Genomic DNA, 22,741 nt, shown 5'->3' on the forward strand with positions numbered 1-22,741 from the left:
CTTCCTGAAAAAGTTTGTTTTAATTAAATTGAATATCTAAAAAAGACTCGGTCCACATAAAATGTATTTATAGAACGTTTTGATAACAGACACAAAGTAAAACACATAAATGTTTAAGAATTAAAAATCATTATTATACATTTTCACAATATCTACTGTTTAGTTACAAATGGATGAAACACTCTGTATAAAAAACTATAAATCAATAATGTAAAAATATATTGCGCTCGGCGAATCATTCAAAAGAAATGTATCCTTAATACGAAAAGTAGTGTAGAAATATTGCAGAAAGAATAACAGTTACGGGAATACACGGTATAGAGAAAGCAACAGTGAATACACATCTTAAAGTACATTTAACCAAATTCTAGATACAAGTGGGTGCACATTGAATGAACGTTATGATCACGATCTTTCACTGAAACAAACCATAATCATCTTTATATTTTCATATAATGTATGTTTCATTTAATGTGAAACAAAAAAAAATATCTTCTTTTCTTTTCTAAAAGTTTATGCAATGACAGTTAAGTGTAGGTTTCTTCACTACATCGCGTTAAATAGTACGCGAACGTCACGTCATTTCGGAATGACTTCGCTGAATTTGTGTTACAGCCCAATGCGAATTGACGTTTGATTTTGAAGAAAAATACGGGCTTAAACGTGAAAACATTAAAATCATTCAAAATGTTATGTAACTGTATGAAATAGTGGGATAACATTTTTGATTCACGGATAAATCTCTATAAATCAGCTGAGGACATACACTAAACAAGTGTCTTCCGTAAGATTCCTTTGAAAGAAGAAAATATATGAAAGTAGCAGCATTGGTTTGATTGAGTGTTAACGGAATTCCAGAAAAGGTATCAGACTGAGTACGTACCAGAACACGATATATCGTAGCTTGCACTTAAATGCGATGGGAAATGATCGCATCTTGTTGAACATGTAATAGTTCCACCAGCCACGTCTTTAGTGACATTGAAGAACACATTGGAAACATATCGGAAACTCCCACTTTCTCCATTCGTCCAGTTGACGCTGCGAACGTATCTTACATTATCGTTGTCACTTGACCATTCGATTATGCAAGGCGGAATTGTTGCATCCGTTTTACAAGACATGTTTAAGAAACATACAGAAACATTGTTGCTATAGTTGTGCATTGTGTTGACCGATATAGAGAGATCCGACGGCGGATCTGAAAACAAAATAGGCATTTTTTTATATAAATATAAAATACAAATGTTACCGTTTTCAATACAAAACCTATAAAAAAAAATATTTTTCAATTATAAAAACTTACCAAATATAGTAAAATGTGTCATATATAGTTCAATAGTACATACATTTACTATTAGAAATTAAGTTTATATAAAATTTGGGTTTTCCTTATCACTGTTCCCTTTTTAAATTATTTTATACCGATGTTTAGGCATATTGACACACTTTTAAAACCAAAGTCATGTTTACATTGCCAGGTGAAACACATTTCTTTTCCATTCCACGATTCAACACTCAATATTATACAAGATCCAAAACATTTAACCTCCACAAAACAACGAATCAAAACTTGTCATTATGTTTTTCCTATATGCTTACCTATGTTACACAAAGTGCCGTGCACTTCGTATGGTGTTTCGAGGGCTGAATTAGAAACCTGACATGTCACATTCTGTCTTGTCAGTCCAGCCATTTTTTGATAAACGTTATCGAGTCGGTACGACCCTTTTTCCCCTTCGCTTTCAGAAAGAACAAATAAATCATGTCCTATTAAAAGTAACACTTGTACGGGTTCGGTTCCATTTTCAGTTCTGCAATGAACGTCGGAGCCTCCATAAACATAGATACATTCTGTTGTATTAAAGTCATGGGACTTTGGACCGAGAACTGGGTAACTTGGTCTCTCTGAAAGATATCACAAATTATTTAAAAAGCTTCGAATACAGTATAAGTTTTTTAAGTTCAAATGAAACTTGAAGGTTTATCACATTGCTGCTCATGCATTTATTATCTGGAAACATAAACTATATATTAGAGTCAGGGGACATTGGACCGATTACTTGGTAGATCGGTCGCTCTGAGAGTCAATACCTATAATATATACTAATTGGAATAATATAAAACCCTTTAAAATGCAAATGAAACTTCTAGGTTTATCACATTGCTGCCCATGCATTTTTCATTTGGAAACATATATTATCCTACTTGTACTTATATTTATTCTACGATGACGGAACAACCCGAAACCAAAACATCAAAATTCTCGGAGAGGCAAAAGTTACCTGAAATATGAAGCAGCACATCATTCGTGTTTCCTGCTAATTTGCAATTCAAAACATACGTTCCTTCGTTACTTTCGTTGAATTTAAATATAGTTAATATGTACAAATATTCAGACACTTTTTCTTCTACATAAGAACTTCCTCGTAGCTGTTTCTCATCCATCCGTTTCTTCAATGTTCGTGTATTTGATGACTGGTTATGATGTATATAATGGTCCGCCGGGAAATATCCAAGTTTGACGTCCGCACCGAGAACAACAGGACTTAGAAGCCCAATAGCTCCACATTGTCCATCAATATCTGTAAATTATATAAAGAATAAGTATTTGTTTCAGTGTATGAAAGCTTCTCGCGGGATGTGCCTCGAAACAACTTTATAAAATGCATTTAAACTTAAAATAATAACATCTAGTGCATGAATACCTTTGAATTTGAACCGGGCATTAAAACATTGGCCAAATTACACTTGTTGCCATTGACTGAATAATTTTTAACGAACGAAACTGTAAGAAAAACCATTGTGGATTTTCATTGGAGTATAAACATGTATCATAATTCAATGTAACATGATACATGTGTATTTAATTACCCTCATGTGTCAGAGTTTAGTTTGATTCGGATGAAGACGGGTCGGTTTCCAGACAAATTTTTATATGAAATCTTAAGAGTGTAGACCACATAGTTTACATATTACGTGTAGTGAGGAATTTAAGTGATTGTTGAACATTCAACAGAGTTCGTATAACAAAGTCAGACAGTTAAAAATAAATATAGGATTTGACATTTATAGAACAAACTTATGTTTGGGAATTTGTTTCCTTTGGAATGGTTTGTGCTAAAGCAAATGTTTGACCATAACTCTAATGATCGATATATTATGGTATCTCAAAAAATACTCTTTTTAAATCATTTGCAATATTTCTTTTTATATCACATTACTGTTTAGACATCATTTGTTTAGATATGATAGAAATTATTTACTATTTAATAAAGAGTTCCTACAGCTGATTGATCATATGATTTCCGGTGGCTTATAGAGATTTATGTGTGAACCAAAATTGATAATTCACTCCTTCAAACGGTGAACATATCAATTTCATATTTTTCTTTGTTTCACATTTAAGCCTGCTCTCCTTTTGAAAACAAACGACAGCGCACATGCCTGGCAAACATATACAACGACGTTGGTTGTCCGGTTAGCGTAGTGGTTAGGGCACTCGCTTCTCACCTCGCTTCGACCCGGGCTCAATTCCCGGCCTGGGCGCATCGGACTTTGGTTTGTGGTCACCAAGCCGGACAACTGGGTTTCCTCCGGGTACTCCGGTTTCCCCCGGACACAAGACCACACACTCGCGTAAAATCGTGCCAACGAGATTGATTAATATAATGTTGTGATAACTTGTTTCGAAATCGTTGTAAAATAAATAAGTTTAAACTAAATAACGACGTTATATCCAACATAACCTTCCGTTTTCATACGCAACTTGGCGCGCTTTCCTGACAAAATTACATACTGTTTATATCGTGTTTAGACATATAAAATATATTTTGTTTACAGTGTGAATTCGCGTTATATTGTACGCCACTCGTGAACTAATTAATTTTGTTGCCAAGAGTGGCGAAGCTTCACTATTTTAATTTTACTGGAACAACTCCATAATTCACCTTAAAGCATGAAAGTAAAACAAACTAATGTAAACATCACTACAAAATATATTTTTATTTGTGTCCGTTCAAGCATGATGGCCGTTTCCACAAAGCGAGGTATTGCAATATGTAAAGCTATTTCGATGCATGTGTTTTGTTTGTACGTGTGTTTGGCGACACTTCCTTTGTCTCGTGTGAATGATGTTTGGGCCATAACCTTCGTTTGTTTGTATATTTGAGAATATCAAGGGTTTTTTTCCGCAGCTATCGTCTGCACTATGGCTTACTCCCGCCCTGACGCAATCGCGACTTTAATTTGTTATTATGCCATAAATGCCTTCCACAAATAAACCTTCCACACCCAAAGCGAACGCTCTACCTCTGGGCTATAACATTTTGCTCTCTCAGGGTTTACATTTGAATTATTGAAATGTTGACTACTGAGATTTTCCCTAGTGTATGATTTGTATTATTAGAAAGGAGAAACATTATAACTAAGGAACAATTTCCATGCGTATTGCAACAATGAAAAGTGTTTTTTATATTTCTAAACCATTTGATTTAGAATAAATTGATATGAGCTAATTAATAAGACTAATATCTACTTATTTTAAGTTAATAACCATTTACATTTGTAAACAATAATTCAAATTCTAAAAATGCCGAAAATATATTCTTAAGAGTCACAGAAATAGCCTGGAACAGTATTACAAAAGAAACAACATGGACAGTCCCAGTGGCAAAACAACGACTTTAATGGTACCAAATAATAACACAGAGGAAACACAAGTCACAACACAATCAACTTACAACTGAGGTAATCGCCTTGAAACGGTCAGCCATATTTACCTTTCATATTTAAGGATGTTACGGGTGTTTTAATTGTTGCGTTTGTTGAACAGTCGGCGTAGAACTGAGCTCTGTTGTATTTACCTGAAGCCGTCCATTTTAAAAAGAATGAACCAACTTCCGAATATTTGTTTACATTTGTCCCATTCATTGTTTGGACTGTTGTGGCACCTTCCATAATGTATCTCCATTCTACTTCACATTCCCAAGGATAGAAATGTGTCACTTTCAGTGTAACCTCCCTGTTCACAAAAGCTGGCCCTACAACTGATATCGTCCCGTACTTGTTCCTGGCTGCAAATGCGTTGCCGAAACCACCTGAAATAGAGATTGCAAACTAAAAACAAATACACACTTACCTCAATAATGGCACATGCATTGTCATGTACAAATACACATTTCACTCTCAATTACGAAAACGTAGGAGTTGAAGTATTCTTATGGAAATTCCGATGGTTAACAAAAGAAAGGGACACGCAGGTTATAGCGATGAAATAAGCTCATTAATTATCAGTACGATAAGTGAATCATCAACGTTGGTAAGAGTATACTTAACATGTATTTATACACTTATACATTATAGTTTGAATTATAATTAATACTTATAAACAAAGACTGTTATAAAAGAACAAAATGCTGTAGAAGTAGCAATCGTGGTTGCAGTGGTAATAGCATTTATAGTAGTAAAAGTAGTAGTAGTAGTAGTAGTAGTAGTAGTAGTAGTAGTAGTAGTAGTAGTAGTAGTAGTAGTAGTAGTAGTAGTAGTAGTAGTAGTAATAATATTATTATTATTATTGGTAGTAGTAGTAAAAATAGTAGAAGTAGAAGTAGTAGTAGAAGTTGTAGTAGTAATGTAGTAGTAATAGTAGTAGTAGTAGTAGTAGTAGTAGTTGTAGTAGTAGAAGCAGTAGTAGTAGTAGTAGTAGTAGTAGTAGTAGTAGTAGTAGTAGTAGTAGTAGTAGTAGTAGTAGTAGTAGTAGTAGTAGTAGTAGTAGTAGTAGTAGTTGTTGTTGTTGTTGTTGTTGTTGTAGCAGTAGTAGTAGTAGTAATAGTATCAGTAGTAGTAGTAGTAGTAGTAGTAGTAGTAGTAGTAGTAGCAGCAGCAGCAGCAGCAGCAGCAGCAGCAGCAGTAGTAGTAGTAGTAGTAGTAGTAGTAGTAGTAGTAGTAGTAGTAGTAGTAGTAGTAGTAGTAGTAGTAGGTAGTAGTAGTAGTAGTAGTAGAAGGAGTAGAAGTAGTAGTAGTAGGAGTAGTAGCAGTCGTAGTAGCAGTAGTAGTGGCAGTCATAGTTGCAGTAGTAGTAGCATCAGCATCTACATCAGCATTGCTAATGGAGGTAGCAGTTTTTATACTCTATGTTGCAGGGTTTGTCGCATCAGCGCCGGTAGTAGAAGCAGCTATAGCACCACATGTACCAGTATCACAAACAGCAATTGCATTAGAAGGAAGTAGTAGTAGTTGTTGTAGTAATTACACTGTTGTTTGATATCCTTAACAATAAAGAACATTTTACATGTATTCTACAAACCATTTAAATGCACGGCAAATTGAATAGCTATGATTATCCATTTTGGTGGCATTGCTCACGCAACAAATAGTATTTACATTTGTGAATATGAAAGCAGTAGTTTGGTTGCACTTATTGCACAATTATTTAAAAACGACTTTGTACAATGATCATTTAGAAAATAGAAACAGACAGTATGTTTATTTTTTTATCAGGGAAATTAAATACTGTTCGCCCTTTCGGTCAACAATTGCTTCACTGAAGTACCGGAAACACTACAATTTCATTTTTTCCCACACAAAGAATCGAAGCGGTCCAACCTTATATTTATGATGCAATATATGGCAGTACACATTGAATCCTTTCTTTCGATCTTAAGTCACGCAGAACTTATAAAGTATATGCTGGACACTTGTAAATATTAAACACAACCTTAACGTAAACTTGTTCTCATATAAATATGTATATATAGAAATAAAGGATCAACTTATGAGTACTGTCATTCATTTAAATTTCAGTTGTCTAAAATTCATGTACAAAACAAAACACAATTCCTCGTTCAAAGTTTTTAATGTGGTTTGAACAATTTATATGAACATGTATATTATTTTTTTCATTTTGTTTAGTCTGAAACTGAACTCTAAACATAACATTTATAGCTTTCCTTTGCTTGGATCAATTTGGCATGTCACATACATCTAGCATATATATTACTCGACTACATTGTCCTGATCCACCGGACCTCTATTTTCATAATTGTACAGCTCTTTTTCTGCATGTATTCTCGGACATGTTCTTACCGGTCATTACGATAAAACATGTAGTAAAATTAAAACATAAACACCGTTGACAGCTTTTGTACTGATGCAATACCTCAGTTTGTTGCGCGTTGAGTATTACAAATACCTGATTGATTCCACATATACGATCGAGTCCCTCAAATACAAGTGTACATAAATCAGTTTTAAAGTATGCTTAATTTTGTTTCTCTAATTGACCCTGTGTGTGTGTGTGTGTGTGTGCGTGTGTGCGTGCGTGCGTGCGTGCGTGCGTGCGTGCGTGCGTGCGTGCGCGTGCGAGCGTGCATGTGTTCTTGAGTGTGTGTTAATTATATTTGGTCGGCAGGCTATATGAATCAATCAGAAAACGGCTGGTATGACCGGTAATCGAACCACGATCTTTTTTAACAAAATAAAAGTAGCCATTGTCGTTTATCATTTAGCCTCATGTGAATGTAGACTTGTGCTTTTTGAGTACTGTTAAATCATTAATGCTCGAGGGACATTAATGTTCCTGGTTTCCGTGTGTCGGGTGATCCACGAATTCAAAATCCCACAAAACAAAATGACCCTTTATTCACTTTTTCAATTGCCATGTTATGTACATACTCTAGTATATTCTTTACAGAGGTCCCAGTATACAACTTTGAAACCGAACTCAACTATATCTTAGTATTACTGTTTTGTTAATACATCATATCTGTCTTTAACAAATAATAAACAAAATTAATAATTGCGTTATGAAGCAAATGACAGAACCACGTGCTTAACGTGTGCTGTTCATGAAAATTTCCGGGTTTACAAGAGGTGCAAGTTGAGTGTCGGTATTCCATATGTTTTCTTTAATGGAATATTTCATCGATTACATTGAAGCTGACTGAGCACCCAAATGAAAATCACTGGTAAAGAATGCAAGTTGCATTTGCAATAAGTTGTGTCCTTTTAAAATGTGTATTATAAATATTTGATGTGTAGTTGTGGAAAACGTTCAAGAAAGTAATTGAAATTGATTGAATCAACTATTATTTGGGATTGTCTACTCAAACCTTCTCGGTGTTTTCACAGTTTGCAAAATTCTTAAATGGCATTCAATAACTTCGCCTATCTTTATCTCTGATCAGAGTGCATCTTCTTTTATGACCTCAATTGCCAATTAAAACGATACTTGACATGGGTATATGCACTAATTGGCATGACGTAGCACTATAGCAAGTGTCAAAAACCGTGTAACGTAGAAGATGGAATTCAAGTGCCCATCGCGTGGAGATTAATTAGATGATCTAGGACGATCGCAGTTTCGATTTTTTTTTAAAAAGTGAAAAACCACGAATTCAAGTATCCACGAAAATGTTAATTTTCGGGATGCCACAAAATTTCATGCCAACGAATATAAATGATTTCACAGAATTAGTTTACTTGCAAACGTGAACTATTATGCAAACAAATAAAACAGATAGCTCATCTTTATCATCGTTAATACATTCATGCAAAACGTATCACAGGTGTTGATTGATATTATCGGACAAAAATAGTAGATTGTTTTTAGTTTCATTCCTGTCAGGGAAAAATCAAGGATTCTTCCCTATATTTCAGATTTGTTTTTGAAAGTTCAGATGTGGGATACAATATAGACCATCTTAGTAAAATCGATTGCCGTTTTACTTAACAGTAGGATTCCGTTTTATAGAATTGACATGCCATGAACTTATGAAACCGTCGACCGTCCAAACCGTTTTTAAAAATATTTAACATAGTATATGTGTTTGTTATAACGATATCATTCCAGGCATTTTCAATGTTCTTTTTCCACTGTATACCTTAAAACGCTCTCTAGATTAAACCTTTTACAACCCGAACGAACTTAACAATAGCATGTTACCAAATTATACCTACCGTTAATGGACAGGTTATTTCCTAAAGGCCATTGGAAGATACCATCTAAGTATATGCACATTTTTGAAGGTATCGTATTACCTGTGAAGTGCATATAATGTATATGCATGTGATGCTTTATAAAGCACTTGTATAGAGGTTCAACGTACATATTCAATTTCTCCTTATATCCAGATCTAGCTGTTGCACACCAAAGTATTACTACTTTTGTAATGTTTTTGTGATATAAATATATCTCTTAAAATACCTCATTTATAATGTCCGGTGTTTCACTAACTGACCATTGCCAAAAAATTCAGATTTGCACTTGTAACATATTGATATCAAGGTGCAGTGCTCACTGGTTCCTTCATAAGCACGAAAATATGTGTATTTCCCTCAAGCTACTTTAAGAGTAAACGTTTAATTTTGTCTACAATGTTTTGTTATAAATATCCACTAAATTGCATGTGATCTATAATTTACATTCCAACTTATAATTTATATTTAATTCTCCCCCAACACGTTCGTCCTTAACAATCAAATGCAAGTGAAAAAGCTTTGTATAAGAATCTCGTTATCGGTTGAGTTTTTTCCACTGAAAAGCGAGCTGGACAATGGAAATATACTGTCACCGAAAACGGCCCCAAACGTTTTATTACATTCCCGTTTTGTCAGGTTTTGAGATGCATTGTAAATTGATTACATTGATCCTTCGTGTTTGAAAAATTGATAATAAATATATGTTACGATAGTTTTTTTGTATAATAAATTGGTCTGAATCATATTTCTTTTATTCCAGCCTTACTGAAACCTGTGATTATGCGCGCGGCGTCATGAAATGTTCATCTGTTTTTTTTTTATTCAAAGCAGGTGAATCCAACTTTAATCACGAAGGCTAAATAAGGTGTAGCATGTATGAAATGTATGTATATGTATATATCTTGAGATTTTTTCTCGCTTACATTGAATTTTTTATTACACAACATTTCGGTATGTGTTTAGACTGGACGTCAACATTGAGTATGGTCTCTTTTTATCCTTTCATAGATAAATCCGAGTAAACTATTCTATATTCGGTTTATATAGCTCCATATTTCACCTCTTTGGCAATACAAAGGAAGACGCGTTGGGGCATTTTCAAAACACGACAAAAGGCTGTGGTTTCAATGATTGCTAGGGTTTTATACTAGGATTGTATGCTCGTACAAGGAATCAGTAATCTTAATCAAGACAATTTCAGTTTTCGTTCCCTTGTTTATAGCAATAAGGGCGGATTTTGTGACATTCTTTTGCCTTCTCTTTTCTTTTCCTCTATTTTGTTTTTATCTTTATTTACTTAGATAACCTACAGTTTTGAATTATCTCTTTTCTTTACTCTGTTTGCAGCTATGTTCATGAATCAATTATTTAAGAATAAGAAGAAACAAATTTATTCAGTAACAATATACACATCATAAATAATTGAATTAGATAAATATGACCAACGATACATGCAATGTAAGTCATATAATGCAATATGTGTGGATATACATTTAAACAAATAGTTTGTACTTAGACATACTTACAATATGAGTATAAGTACAATTCAATTACAAATACTATTAAATGAAATATAAGATGTTATCATGTATTGTTTCAATTAGTATATACATATTGCGGATCAAGGCTTAACATAATGAACCAGATTTAAAAGCATTTGTTAAATACACTAGCCTAAGAACTAGCCTATATATATCATATTTGATCTTATTACTAATCTGTCGTAGACAATAATATCTTATTATATTATGGCATACATGTTATTAAATTAAAAGTCTAGGTGTCAATTGTGTATTCCGTGGCTTTACAAAATGTGTTACAACTATATACTGTGAAATCATTAATGTTCGTGGGGCATTAATGTTCGTGGTTTTCGTGGGTTAGGTGATCCACGAATTCAAGATCCCACGAAATATAAACCCTTTATTCACTTTTTCAATTGCCTTGTTACGTACATACTCTAGTATATTATTTACAGAGGTCGCAGTATACAGTGTTAAAACCTGTCTCACTGTATAACTTACGATCATTATTCTGTTAACATATTATAACTGCTTTTAACAAATAATGAACCAAATCAATTAAATGTGTTTTATGCAGCAAATGACAGTTATAAGCACGTGTTTAAACGTGTGCTGTTAATGAAAATCTCCAAGTTTACAAGATGTGCGTGATGAGTGTCTGTACTCGATTTTTTTATTTAATGAAATAATTAATCGATTACTAGTACATTGAAGGTTACTAAGCACCGAACGTGACAATAAACGCACCTTTTCGGTGTTTTCACAGTTTGCAAAATTCTTAATTGGCATTAAATGGCTTCCCCTATCTGTATTTATGATCAGGGTACATCTTCTTTTATTACCTTTATTCCCAATTAAATCGATAAGTGACATGGGTATATGCACTAATTGGCATGTCGTACCACATTAGCGAGTGTCATAAATCGAGTGACGTAGAAGACGGAAATCACGGGCCAGCGCGTGGATATTATGCAGACGATCTAGGACGATCGCATCTTCGATTTTTTTTTTCAAAAATGAAAATCCACGAATTTAAGTACCCACGAAATTGTTTTTTTTCGGCAAACCACGAAATTTCATGCCCACTTACATTAATGATTTCACAGTAGGTCAAAACGCTTGACCTCGAGAAATGCTGAGGGATATTGAACATTGGATAAAACCAAAATACAAAACATGACTTAACCCAATACGATCAAAAGATGTTTAAGAATATCCAGTTCGACTCAAAGATTAGAAAAATCATATTAAAATATCCTCACGAATATTGACAAAAATAGTATTGGTTGTGCCTTCTGTACAATTTTGTTAGATTAGTTGCTTTATATCGCGTGAATGTAAGACTCAGCCTGTGTAATTGTCTCATGGTGTTGGTCGTGAGATGAGGTATCCACATAGTCGTAGTGGCAAACGTTCCTGTTTGAAGAGACTTGGTTTTCTTCCATAGCCGATAGAGGAGATATGTTCTCAGAGGCACTTGCAGATATTCTCCTCTTTAAAATAATGCAGATAATAGACATAAGGAGATAAAAACATTACCTTTAAATATCGAGTCCTTTTCAGAAATGTTATAAATGATATTATTTAGATTGTTTGTCATTTTTTATATCATTTTCATGGTATTTTGCATATACACATGCTGCGCTTATGTAATACAACACATGTAGGCTCTTTCCCCTCATTTGGTATGAAACCACTGAACACAGAGTAACCACTTTTGTGCACAGTGGTCAGAAATTGGCTCAGGGAGAACAATATTTGCATATAGAGAGCTGAATTTTTTACCTTCTGTACCCTGTGCGTAGGAGTGTAATGCTTTAATCTTACCATCTGTTTCTTATAAATTTAATGGTTTAGGTTAACGAAAACTTACTAGCTCGTGAAGCATCGTTGTCTTAACAGTAGACTGAACAGCGTCGTACACATGGTTGCTTTTGTCGCTATATGCAGGTTTTCTTCGGCGCAGAAACATTTCATACGCTGTGTCAAACAAAAACAATATGAATAATGCGCTAATTAATAAATATCATAACTTCCGCTACAGAAAAGTACGAACGCCTTAAAGTCAGAATTAAATGAATTCCCGAAATAAACAATAATATAATCCCGAGAGAAAAAAATAAGAATAAGGGTACTTTAGAGCATTACTACAGGTAATATTGATGAAGCGCAACGAGCGATCAAAAATAACACATCTTGAGCTCCCCCACCTGGAAAAGATGCTCTTTGTTATATACAAACAATTGAAATCTTTTTCATTCTGAAACAAATATAAAATATGAAAAGATATTAAGGGATTAAATATTTTGACATAAAAGTCTTATATTAATTTAAAGTGTCCACAATTACCCTGAGATTTGCATCGACGAAATAGAAGCACGGTTAACGTTGTTACGAGTAAAAGTAAAATGGTTCCAGATAACGCATAAAGGACCGACATGTGCAATGGTTGGACTACAAAGGATGCAGGGTTGGTAGCTGCTTCTGCAATAAGATAACAGGTCATGCACGGGTATTTTAGTTTGGTTAGTAAGGTTTTCAATATAATATTGTTGGTTCCATATATTATCATATTCCATGCATGTTCTTATATTCAGTTTATTAGCAAATAACGGATCCATGGTTGGCAGTTGCCTCTCTTATTAAATTAATTTGCTGTACTAGTACTTCAGTTTTGTAAGTACGATTTTGTATATATTTTTGTCCATCTACATGTTTTACTGTATTACTGAATGTCACATATTCAATATTATGGCACGTACCTTGAAAAGCATCAAACCCAATTGTGTATGTTTCATGTATTATATCAGATGAATCGTTCCTACAATTTGCAGAACATTGTATCCGTTTTCCTTTCACATCTTTAGTTATGAAAAAGAGTGCATTTGAAACACTTATATAGCCTGAGTCACTTTTCTTCGTCCATTGTGATGTCGATATTGGGTAAAGAAAGACGGAGTTGCTGCTCCACGCAATCGTACATGGCATGCATGTTTCACCAGAATTGCAGGTTAAGTTAAGTATGTTATGATTATTTTCTTTTACAGTAGTTGACTGCATAAATAATGCTGAAAAAATAGACGATCATCTTAAAGTTTGAAGAATAATCAAGTAAGGTTGAATAACTGTCGATTTTGCCTAAGCGATGTTGAATTTTGTTTTAAAAAGACTTATTTAACACGAAAAGCTGTGCAATTTATGTCATTGACATTCATTGTATTTGCAGATGAAAGTGAAACGCAAAGCATCTCAATATTTTGTCATTTGAAAGATTTAGGTGCCTTTTGTCTCATAAATGGAGATGATAAATATTACTTAGAAATCACAATTGCTGGACATACATTCGTTGACTCAAATTACAGTCTATCTCAATGAAACTGACTGTTTTAAAGTAAATGACAAGTATGAAGCAGCAAATCAAAATTAATATTCTGCCTTTTAGAAAAAGTATGTTGAGATATCATGCCGTTGACGAAAGAATCATTGATGCCCGTTTGTTTTTTGTATTATTTTTAAAGTGTATATTTATATCGTTATATACAAACCTTTTGTAATTGAACTTGAAACTGTCAAGAAATATCTCAGAAGCTCCTTTGATTTCCGAGCGTTGCAGACGATCGTCTTCTTTCCATCTCCCATATAGGTCAATGTTAACAGACAGGTGTCTGTTTTGTTACATGTCTTTATAATAGTGTTATTTTCATCTTCCCACATAAGCGTCCATTGTCCCTTAGCATTGGAGCCATCAACACGGCATTTGACGGTCACTGTGTTCTTCGGACATAAATAAACAGGTGATGTAGTGTTGAACGACAGTGTCGGGCCACCTAAAATATTGTTTAGAAATCGTTGAGAAAGTAACAAAGTTAAGTGAATACCCTGTTAAGAAGAAAGTAAAGTTATTTAAAATCTTCAGATATATTTAGTTTCATTCCTATTTAAATTGGGTAAAACACCTTGAACGAAAGAAACTATAATATACAAGTACAATTCAGACGATTGTAAAGTTGTTTCCATCAAAATACATAAGCGGTAATCTAAAAATTAACATTAAATGCAAAACATAAGACAAAATAAAACGCGACATTTAGTTATCAATTGGCTGGTTTTTGGAGATACGAAATATAAGCATCAAATCGAAAATAATAGTTATTATTGATAATACGATTTATAACATAATTGACGGTGTAGGAGGGATATTAACCAATGCATTCTGTTTTTTGTATAGGTTGTAAAATATCTTTGCAAATTAGGTCACTGCATCACAGAAACATGTTTTAATCGCGCTAGCAAAAAAACATAAAACAAACATGCATTGTTCAAAATTTATCCTTTTGGTGTCAACGAACTCAGCTCCACGATGCAGCATTGGTGAAGAAAGCTAGACTGAATCCATCCAAACGACTCTCGAATCAAAGCGCCATTATTCCTCGTTAATAAATCAAATGACAACAATGCTCCTGCGAACAAGGCATATATTTTAAAGGGACCCGTTAAATGCGGGTAAAATTTTGATTTAAATTTGTTTAAATGAATCACTTACTGTTATAACAGGCAGAAACTCATTTGAACATTTTTTGTAAATTAAAGCCTAGAATCATTCCATTTTCTATTGCGTCACTTACTTTTAATGATATTTAATTACTATAACAAGCATTTTGTTCATATTTCACATGAAATTAAAAACAAAATCGATGTCTGACCCTAAATACACGTAGACGAGAACCTTAGACATTTTCATCAATCATACATTTAACCAAATCTGAATTGTTCATTACAAACCATCACTCATTGAACTTGAAACTGTCAATGAAATGTTCAGAAGGTCCTGTGATTTCCTGGCGCTGCATGTATACGTCTTTTCTCCTTCTACCATATAATTCAGTGTTAACAGGCATTCCTCTGTTTTTTTACAAGTCTTTATTATAGAGTTATGTTCATCTTCCCACCTAAGCGTCCATAATGCATTTGCATTGCAGTCATCCACGGTACATTTTACGACCACTGTTTTATTCGGAAGTAAATCAACAGGTGATGTCTTGTTCAGATTTAAAGTCGGATCACCTGAAATGTAAGCGTAGAAATTGTTGAAAACAGTAAATATTAACAAAGATAATGGTTATACATTTTTAAGACTTCTACTTTTAATTTGTGCTGTAAATGAGTAAAATACTCTTTATAAAAATATCATTATATGAAAATACACTCCGGATGACGGATCCTTTCAAAGAACAATATACACCCTTAATACACAAAGCAATGTATACATATTAAGAAGATAACAAGCAAAAGGAATACACAACGAGAAAGAAACACTTATTATACTTTTAAAGATATATTTTATGTTATGCCTTTTAGTAGTTTGTAAAACAGCTTGAGTGAAAGATATAATAATATAAAGGTATATTCCGGGAGACGGGTGCCATTTAAAGAAAACAAAACATGACAATAACAGTCACGGCTTTGCTGATTGTGGGAACTAAAATCGATAAAATGTCCGAGTACGTACGAGAGAAAAGATACAAATTGTATATGAACAAATACTGGTTATGCTTACCGTACTTTGTTGCTACATATTTAAGACACATTCAAGTAAATCAAGCGAGCCATATAGTTTGCGAAATGAGTTCAGCAGCCAGTTATGTGTTGTTATACAAATAAACATGTACTTTTCATTAGAATAAATCTGATACTTGTTAACATAACGGTAACTCCAATTTTACCATTCTTTACATTGTTCTTATAATCGTATGTATCAAACTACTGTTGTCGCCTGGCCATTGAATTGTGGAAGGTGGGTTTGATTCATTCATTTCAAAAGACATGTTTAAGAAACAGAGAGAAGAAATCGTTATTACATTCATGTATTTTGTTTAAGCACATCTAAAGATTCAATGATACCCACTCAGAATTTTTTTATATTTATCTTCCAACAATTGAAACATATACCATAAAAATATTGGTATATTAAGTTTGCAATGCCTAATCGCATTGTCCCGCTTTAATTTTCACCAGTACGCGTGCTTATACAATCGATACGCTCCGAACTTACATTTCATACTGATGTTTTTGCATACTGACACATTTCCAAGACCAAACTCGTATTTGGTTTTCATGGTACAGCACATTCATTTTCCATGCCAAGCTTTGTTCGTCTTTGTCATCGTTGCCGTGCTGGTAAACGTATGAGAAGATCCATTAAATAAATCAATTTGTTGAACATCTGCTTGCAAAACTTTGTCAACACGTATTTCTATTGCCGGAGCTGGAAAAGCATCTCGCACTTCACAAATTGATGTAGAGTTTATTCCATGAAGTTGTTCAGGAACTCTAAGAACAGGCCGGCTACCTTTTTCTAGAATTAAAACACAAAGATTTAACAGCATTTAATTTGTATACACAATTAATACAAAAGCACAAAAAATGAATCATGTATCTCTTTTTTGCCTACCTACGCTACATAAGGTGCCTTGTACTTCGTACGGTGTTTCAAGGGCTGCATTAGAAACCTGACATGTCACATTCCGTCTTGACAGTCCAGCCATGTGTTGATTAACGTCATATAATCGGTACATCCCTCTCTTCGTTTCGATTTCAGCAGGAGTAAATAAATCCTGGCCAACTAAAAGTGCTACTTGTACTGGCTCTGTTCCATTTTCAGTTTTGCAATAAAACTTGGAGCCTCCATAAACATAAATACATTCTGTTGTATTAAAGTCAGGATACTTTGGACCGAGAACTGGAAAACCCGGTCTCTCTGAAAAACAACAAATATAATTTAAATCACTTGGAATACAATTTAACCTTTAAATACTTATAACCTGTCAAAATACAAACTTTATCACATAACATACAAGTTTCTCTTTTTGCTAATATAACTTCTCCTTTTCCCTAGCTTGTTTGATATGTATCAAAATAAAACAAATATTTAACAGCCAGAATACTCGGTGAAGTAAAAGCAACGTACCTGAAATATTAAGCTGTACAGAATCCGTGTTGCCACCTGAATGGCAATTTAAAACATACATTCCTTCATCTGTTTTATTGAAGTTAAATATAGTCAATATGTACAAATATTCAGTTACTCTTTTCTCTGAGTAAAACCCTTCAGGTAGCTGTATCTCGTGATTGTCTTTCTTCCATTTTCGTTTAGTGTCAGTTTTGTTCCGTATTACATGGCCAGACGGAAAATATCCAAGTTCGACGTCCGCGCCGAGGACTACAGGACTTAGAAGCCCGAGTGCCCCACATTTTCCAACAATATCTGTAAAGTGTAACTTAATAATAAATGTAAACGTCACAACACAATCATGGTTGTGTTAATCTCTGTTCAGGGCCCATATCCAAAATGCAATGTAGTAAACTGGAAACTAACAACTTAGTACCAATTTTTAGATTTGTGACAGTGAATGGTTTTTAATTATTTTTAAAGCAATTGAAGATAACTCAGATATGAATTAGATAATTAGAATAATATCTACTTATTTTAACTTATAACAATTTATAGTTTTCTCATTTAACTTCTAAAAAGGCCGAAGTTTACTCTAAGGTGTCATGCGGGCCTAGAAACAAAGAACAGTACAACAGAAACTACATGGACAGGCCCAGTGGCCAAACACCTACCAAGATAGTGTAAGGAGGCTTGAATGAATAAAAACCCAAGTAACAACAAACTTGAAAGACATTACAACAAAAACAATCAAATAATAATTTAGGTTACCCCCTTGCAACTGTCAGCGATAATTACCTTTCATATTTAAAGATGTCATTCCTGTTCTAATTCGAACGTTTGTTGAACAGACGGCGTAGAACTGAGCTCTGTTGTATTCAGCTGAAGCCGTCCATTTCAAAAAGAATGACCCATCTTCCGAATATCTGTTTACATTTGTCCCATTCAGTGTTTGGACTGTTGTGCCCTTGTCTAGTATGTACCTCCATTGTAAGTCACATTCCCAAGGGTAGAACTGTATCACTTTCAGTGTAACTTCCCTGTTCACAAATGCTGGTCCTACCACTGATATCGTTCCATCCTTGCTCCTGGACACAAAGGCGTTGCCAAAACAACCTGAAATAAAGGTTGCAAATTAAATAAAATATTACACAATTACCTGAATAATGACACATGCATACCATTTACCAATACACATCTTACTCTCAATAACAAAACAGTACAAGATGAGCTTTGATTAAGTATTATTATGTAAAATCGGGTTGTTAACAAACGACAGAAACCCACAGGTTATAGCGATGAAAAAACGAAAATTATCAGAATGATTAGTGAAACACCAACGTAGGTAGTATTAGTAATAATAGAAGTAGTAGAAGTAGTAGAAGTAGTAGCAGTAGTAGTAGTAGAAGTAGTAGTAGTAGAAGTAGTAGCAGTAGCTGCAGTAGCAGCAGCAGTAGCAGCAGTAGCAGCAGTAGCAGCAGTAGCAGTAGTAGTAGTAGTAGCAGTAGTAGTAGCAGTAGTAGTATCAGTAGTAGTAGTAGTAGTAGTAGTAGTAGTAGTAGTAGTAGTAGTAGTAGTAGTAGTAGTAGTAGTAGTAGTAGAAATAATAGTAGTAGTAGTAATAGTAGTAGTAGTAGTAGTAGTAGTAGTAGTAGTAGTAGTAGTAGTAGTAGTAGTAGTAGTAGTAGTAGTAGTAGTAGTAGTAGTAGTAGTAGTAGTAGTAGTAGTAGTAGTAATAGTTGTTGTTGTGGTAGTACTAGTAGCAGTAGTAGTTGAAGTAGCAATAGTAGTAGTAGTAGTAGTAGTAGTAGTAGTAGTAGTAGTAGTAGTAGTAGTAGTAGTAGTAGTAGTAGTAGTAGTAGTAGTAGTAGTAGTACTAGTAGTAGTAGTAGTAGAAGTAGCAATAGTAGTAGTAGTAGTAGTAGCAGTAGCAGTAGCAGTAGCAGTAGTAGTAGTAGTAGTAGTAGTAGTAGTAGTAGTAGTAGTAGTAGTAGTAGTAGCAGTATTAGTAATAGTAGACGTTTTAGTAGTAGTAACATTTGCAGTAGTACTAGCATTAGCAGCAACAGTAGGAGTTACAGTAACAGTAACAGTAGCAGTAGTAGCAGCAGAAATCGCAGACGTAGCAGTAGTTGTTGTATATTTGCGTTGTAGTAGGTGGGTAACAGCACACGTATAAGAAGCCGCAATAGCACATCCACGACCAATTTCCCAAACAGTAACTGTTGTTGTAGTTATAGCCATGACTGTTTTATATCTTTTAAAATAAAGAAAAAAAATCCATATATATTTTACGTACCAGTTAGGTTCACGGCAAATAGAACACCTATTATTATCCATTGTGGTAGCATTGTTCTCGCAGTATTAGTACAGTAGTTTGGTTGCACTCATTTTACATAGCTTAAAAATTACCTTGTATATTTAGTATTCTAGAAAATGGAAACAGTAATTCCCTTAGTTTTTCATGGGGAAACTAAATAGTGTTCGCCCTTTCGGTACACAATTGCTTTACTGAAACACTACTGTTTCATTGTTTTGATAGAACCATGAATTGAACCGGACTTCCTTTCCCAATTATGATACTAATTGTCCATCCACAGACAGGCAACACAACTACTTAAGTCTTGCCATCATTTAAATTGTTCAAACCACAATAAAATGATCAATCAACTATTGTGTTTAATTGTATAATATTACGCATCGAATCCTTTATTTCGATCTTAAGTCATGTATTACTTATGAAATGCATGTTTAACTCTTGTAATTATTTAACTAAACCGTAACGTAAACGAGTACTCATTAAATGCATTTATGTATATATATATATAGAACACTGGCACAAGATTTTCAAACTCAATCATTTTTTTTTAAATAAAAAAAATCATTTTTTTATAAATATGCACTTTGTACTGTATATAAGCTTGGGTGCGTAACAGTGGCTCCAGCTCTTTCAGGAGCTGTGTATAAAAAAGAGTCAATGGCACTTCCGAGCTAGAGCAAAAGAACGAAAATCATCATAAAATGTAAGTATGACTCGTTATTTTATCTAATATCACAAGTATGAGGGCTTATTTGAGAAATCAGGGAATGCAGTGTCATTAAATAATTTAAAGACACGATATCCATCTTTTAAACATCCATCTTAGCCCGCGAAGAAATTTGCCTATCATGCGATTTTTAAAACAAATATCCATTATTCTGTTTTCCTAGTTTTTCTATCACCCTTGACCTGGCTTATGTCATTGGTTCATGAACTCCGCGAGACGTTTCGCGTACAAGTGTCAACAACTGTAATATTTGGACCGAAAATGTTAAACACAGAAAAGCGCATTGTGCATAAATTAATAAATTTAAAATGGATGTACAGTTGTTGCTAGGTTTAAATAACCTGTTAAATCAGTTTTTATATCTTTGCAGGGAAATGATGGATGGCAACAGCAGCATCCGTGACGGTCACATATTAAAGCGTTGGCTTGTGGGCTGCAGTTTAAAAGAGTGAGACACACCGGCACTATCTCCTATACCACCGCCTACATCTGGGCTCAGTGCAGATGTTAAATTGCGCTGTTAACAGTTTTAATATGATATCACTACCACCCGGAAACAATGACATAAATAATAAAGATCTGTCGTCTTTATCTTTGCTAGAATTGGTATTTTGTTCCAGCTGTGTGTACTTGCTCAGTTAAAGCTACTTACAGCTGCAGAGATAGTATCTTTAGAAATGCATGACATGCTATATAGGTATTATGCTATATAGGTATATATGATTTCCACAACGCAATACATAATCGGTGCCGAAAAAAAACTGGCGACTTAAAACTTTGAAAATACAGTGTAGGACATTTCAAAACAGACTAAAATGAAAAGAATGGGTCGTTCGAAACATCGGATCACTCGAGGTTTAAGCTCGGTCCCCGGCGATCGCAGTTTTACTGTGATTGCCGATTTTGGGCCCATCTTTTGTCCTGTCCCTTTAAACCGGTGTTGAAGGGAAAGACCGATGACTTTCTAATACTTATCATTTCTGTTAAATAAATCTACACTACTGTTTGTATACTATATAGTTTTCTCGTATTTTGGGCTTTGAAAGGAGCTGTCTTTAAAGTGTATATATGTATACAGTACATGTTGCATATTCGGTGATGTCGGAAAACGACTTGAATAAGAGGGTATATTTGAGATTGTAGCCAAAACCAAAGTGTTAAATGATAATCAAATACGTGTGCGCTTGTTTCATATCAAGAAATTATGGAAGCGTTTAGTGGACTCTCGAATGTTCGTATCATGTTATCAAAGTTGTTGTGGTATACATTCATGTCTGCAGAAAAGAAAATACAAGTGCACCAAAAGCAAGAAAATTCGAAAATAAGAAAGCAATGTCTACAGACTTTATTTAAAACTGAGGCACGAGCTTTTGAATGTATGTAAAGGTCAATGTTTACTTAATTGTGAACATTAATTTTCAAGACTAGATTAAGGGCATGGACGGGTATTGTTTTAAACGGGGGTTCCCTTTTGTCCATTACCCTTTAATTATCCGCAGGTATAAACATGACATGAACTAGAAAGTAGACGCTTTCTTCCTTTTTTATGCACCGCGAAGTAACAATGGCTAGTCGTCTGGAACATTTATCGTTTGTTTCATGCTCAATGAAAAGATGAAATGACGTCTGTGTTCTTTTGAGTTTATCCAAATATGTGGGAAAATGTCATCCACGAAGAAGCACACCCCTTTCTGTCAATTTATCAAGCAGTTAGCGTCTAGGCTAAGGTCTAAAAAGCACCAAGCATGCTAAATTGGTCAGGAACCGTATGGTGATCTTGTTTTCGGCCAGCGAGCACACGGGTAACCGTCCATATCCTTACAACACCAGACAAATAAAGAGAAAAAACTGTTAAGAATACTTAGATTTATAAACGCGTGAATAGACACTATTTGATATATGTTATTTAGAATATCAATATGTATAGCTAAATGCGACTTATATTAGATCCTTTTCTAAAGCTAAAAACATTCAGCTAAACACTGAACGACATCACTTTAGATTTCTACAACTTTGGTTCTTGATATTTGTTCATATACAGAAATCATTGACGAAGTTGTTTCGATTTGAGAATGAATATGTTGAGAACTGATTACAAATGTTAAAATGTTATTTTAAACAACATAACAAACGTACTTATGTTAAACTTACTGTTTAACGTTTGACCTTAATTGTTTTTGGCTGTACACCACATGACTCAGACATGGGCGTCGCCACCATTTCGAAATTGTTCTGGTCAAACA

General features: G+C 34.1%; 1 protein-coding gene across 1 annotated transcript; it reads right to left on the reverse strand.

The window, feature by feature from the left end:
* Window positions 1-10,360: 10,360 nt before the first annotated feature.
* Window positions 10,361-19,884, reverse strand: LOC128235062 (uncharacterized). The gene is made up of 11 exons (XM_052949768.1): window positions 19,751-19,884; window positions 18,250-18,567; window positions 17,470-17,766; window positions 16,954-17,259; window positions 16,555-16,857; window positions 15,285-15,566; window positions 14,048-14,329; window positions 13,265-13,570; window positions 12,852-12,986; window positions 12,376-12,482; window positions 10,361-11,995 (listed from the first exon to the last, which is right to left on the reverse strand). The coding sequence occupies exons 5-11, from the start codon at window positions 16,628-16,630 to the stop codon at window positions 11,825-11,827; spliced, it is 1,359 nt and encodes a 452-aa protein (XP_052805728.1). The 5' UTR covers window positions 16,631-16,857; window positions 16,954-17,259; window positions 17,470-17,766; window positions 18,250-18,567; window positions 19,751-19,884; the 3' UTR covers window positions 10,361-11,824.
* Between the last annotated feature and the right edge of the window lie 2,857 nt (window positions 19,885-22,741).

This window comes from Mya arenaria, chromosome 5 (genome assembly GCF_026914265.1).
Source record: "Mya arenaria isolate MELC-2E11 chromosome 5, ASM2691426v1".
In the NCBI taxonomy this organism is placed as follows: Eukaryota; Metazoa; Mollusca; class Bivalvia; order Myida; family Myidae; genus Mya; species Mya arenaria.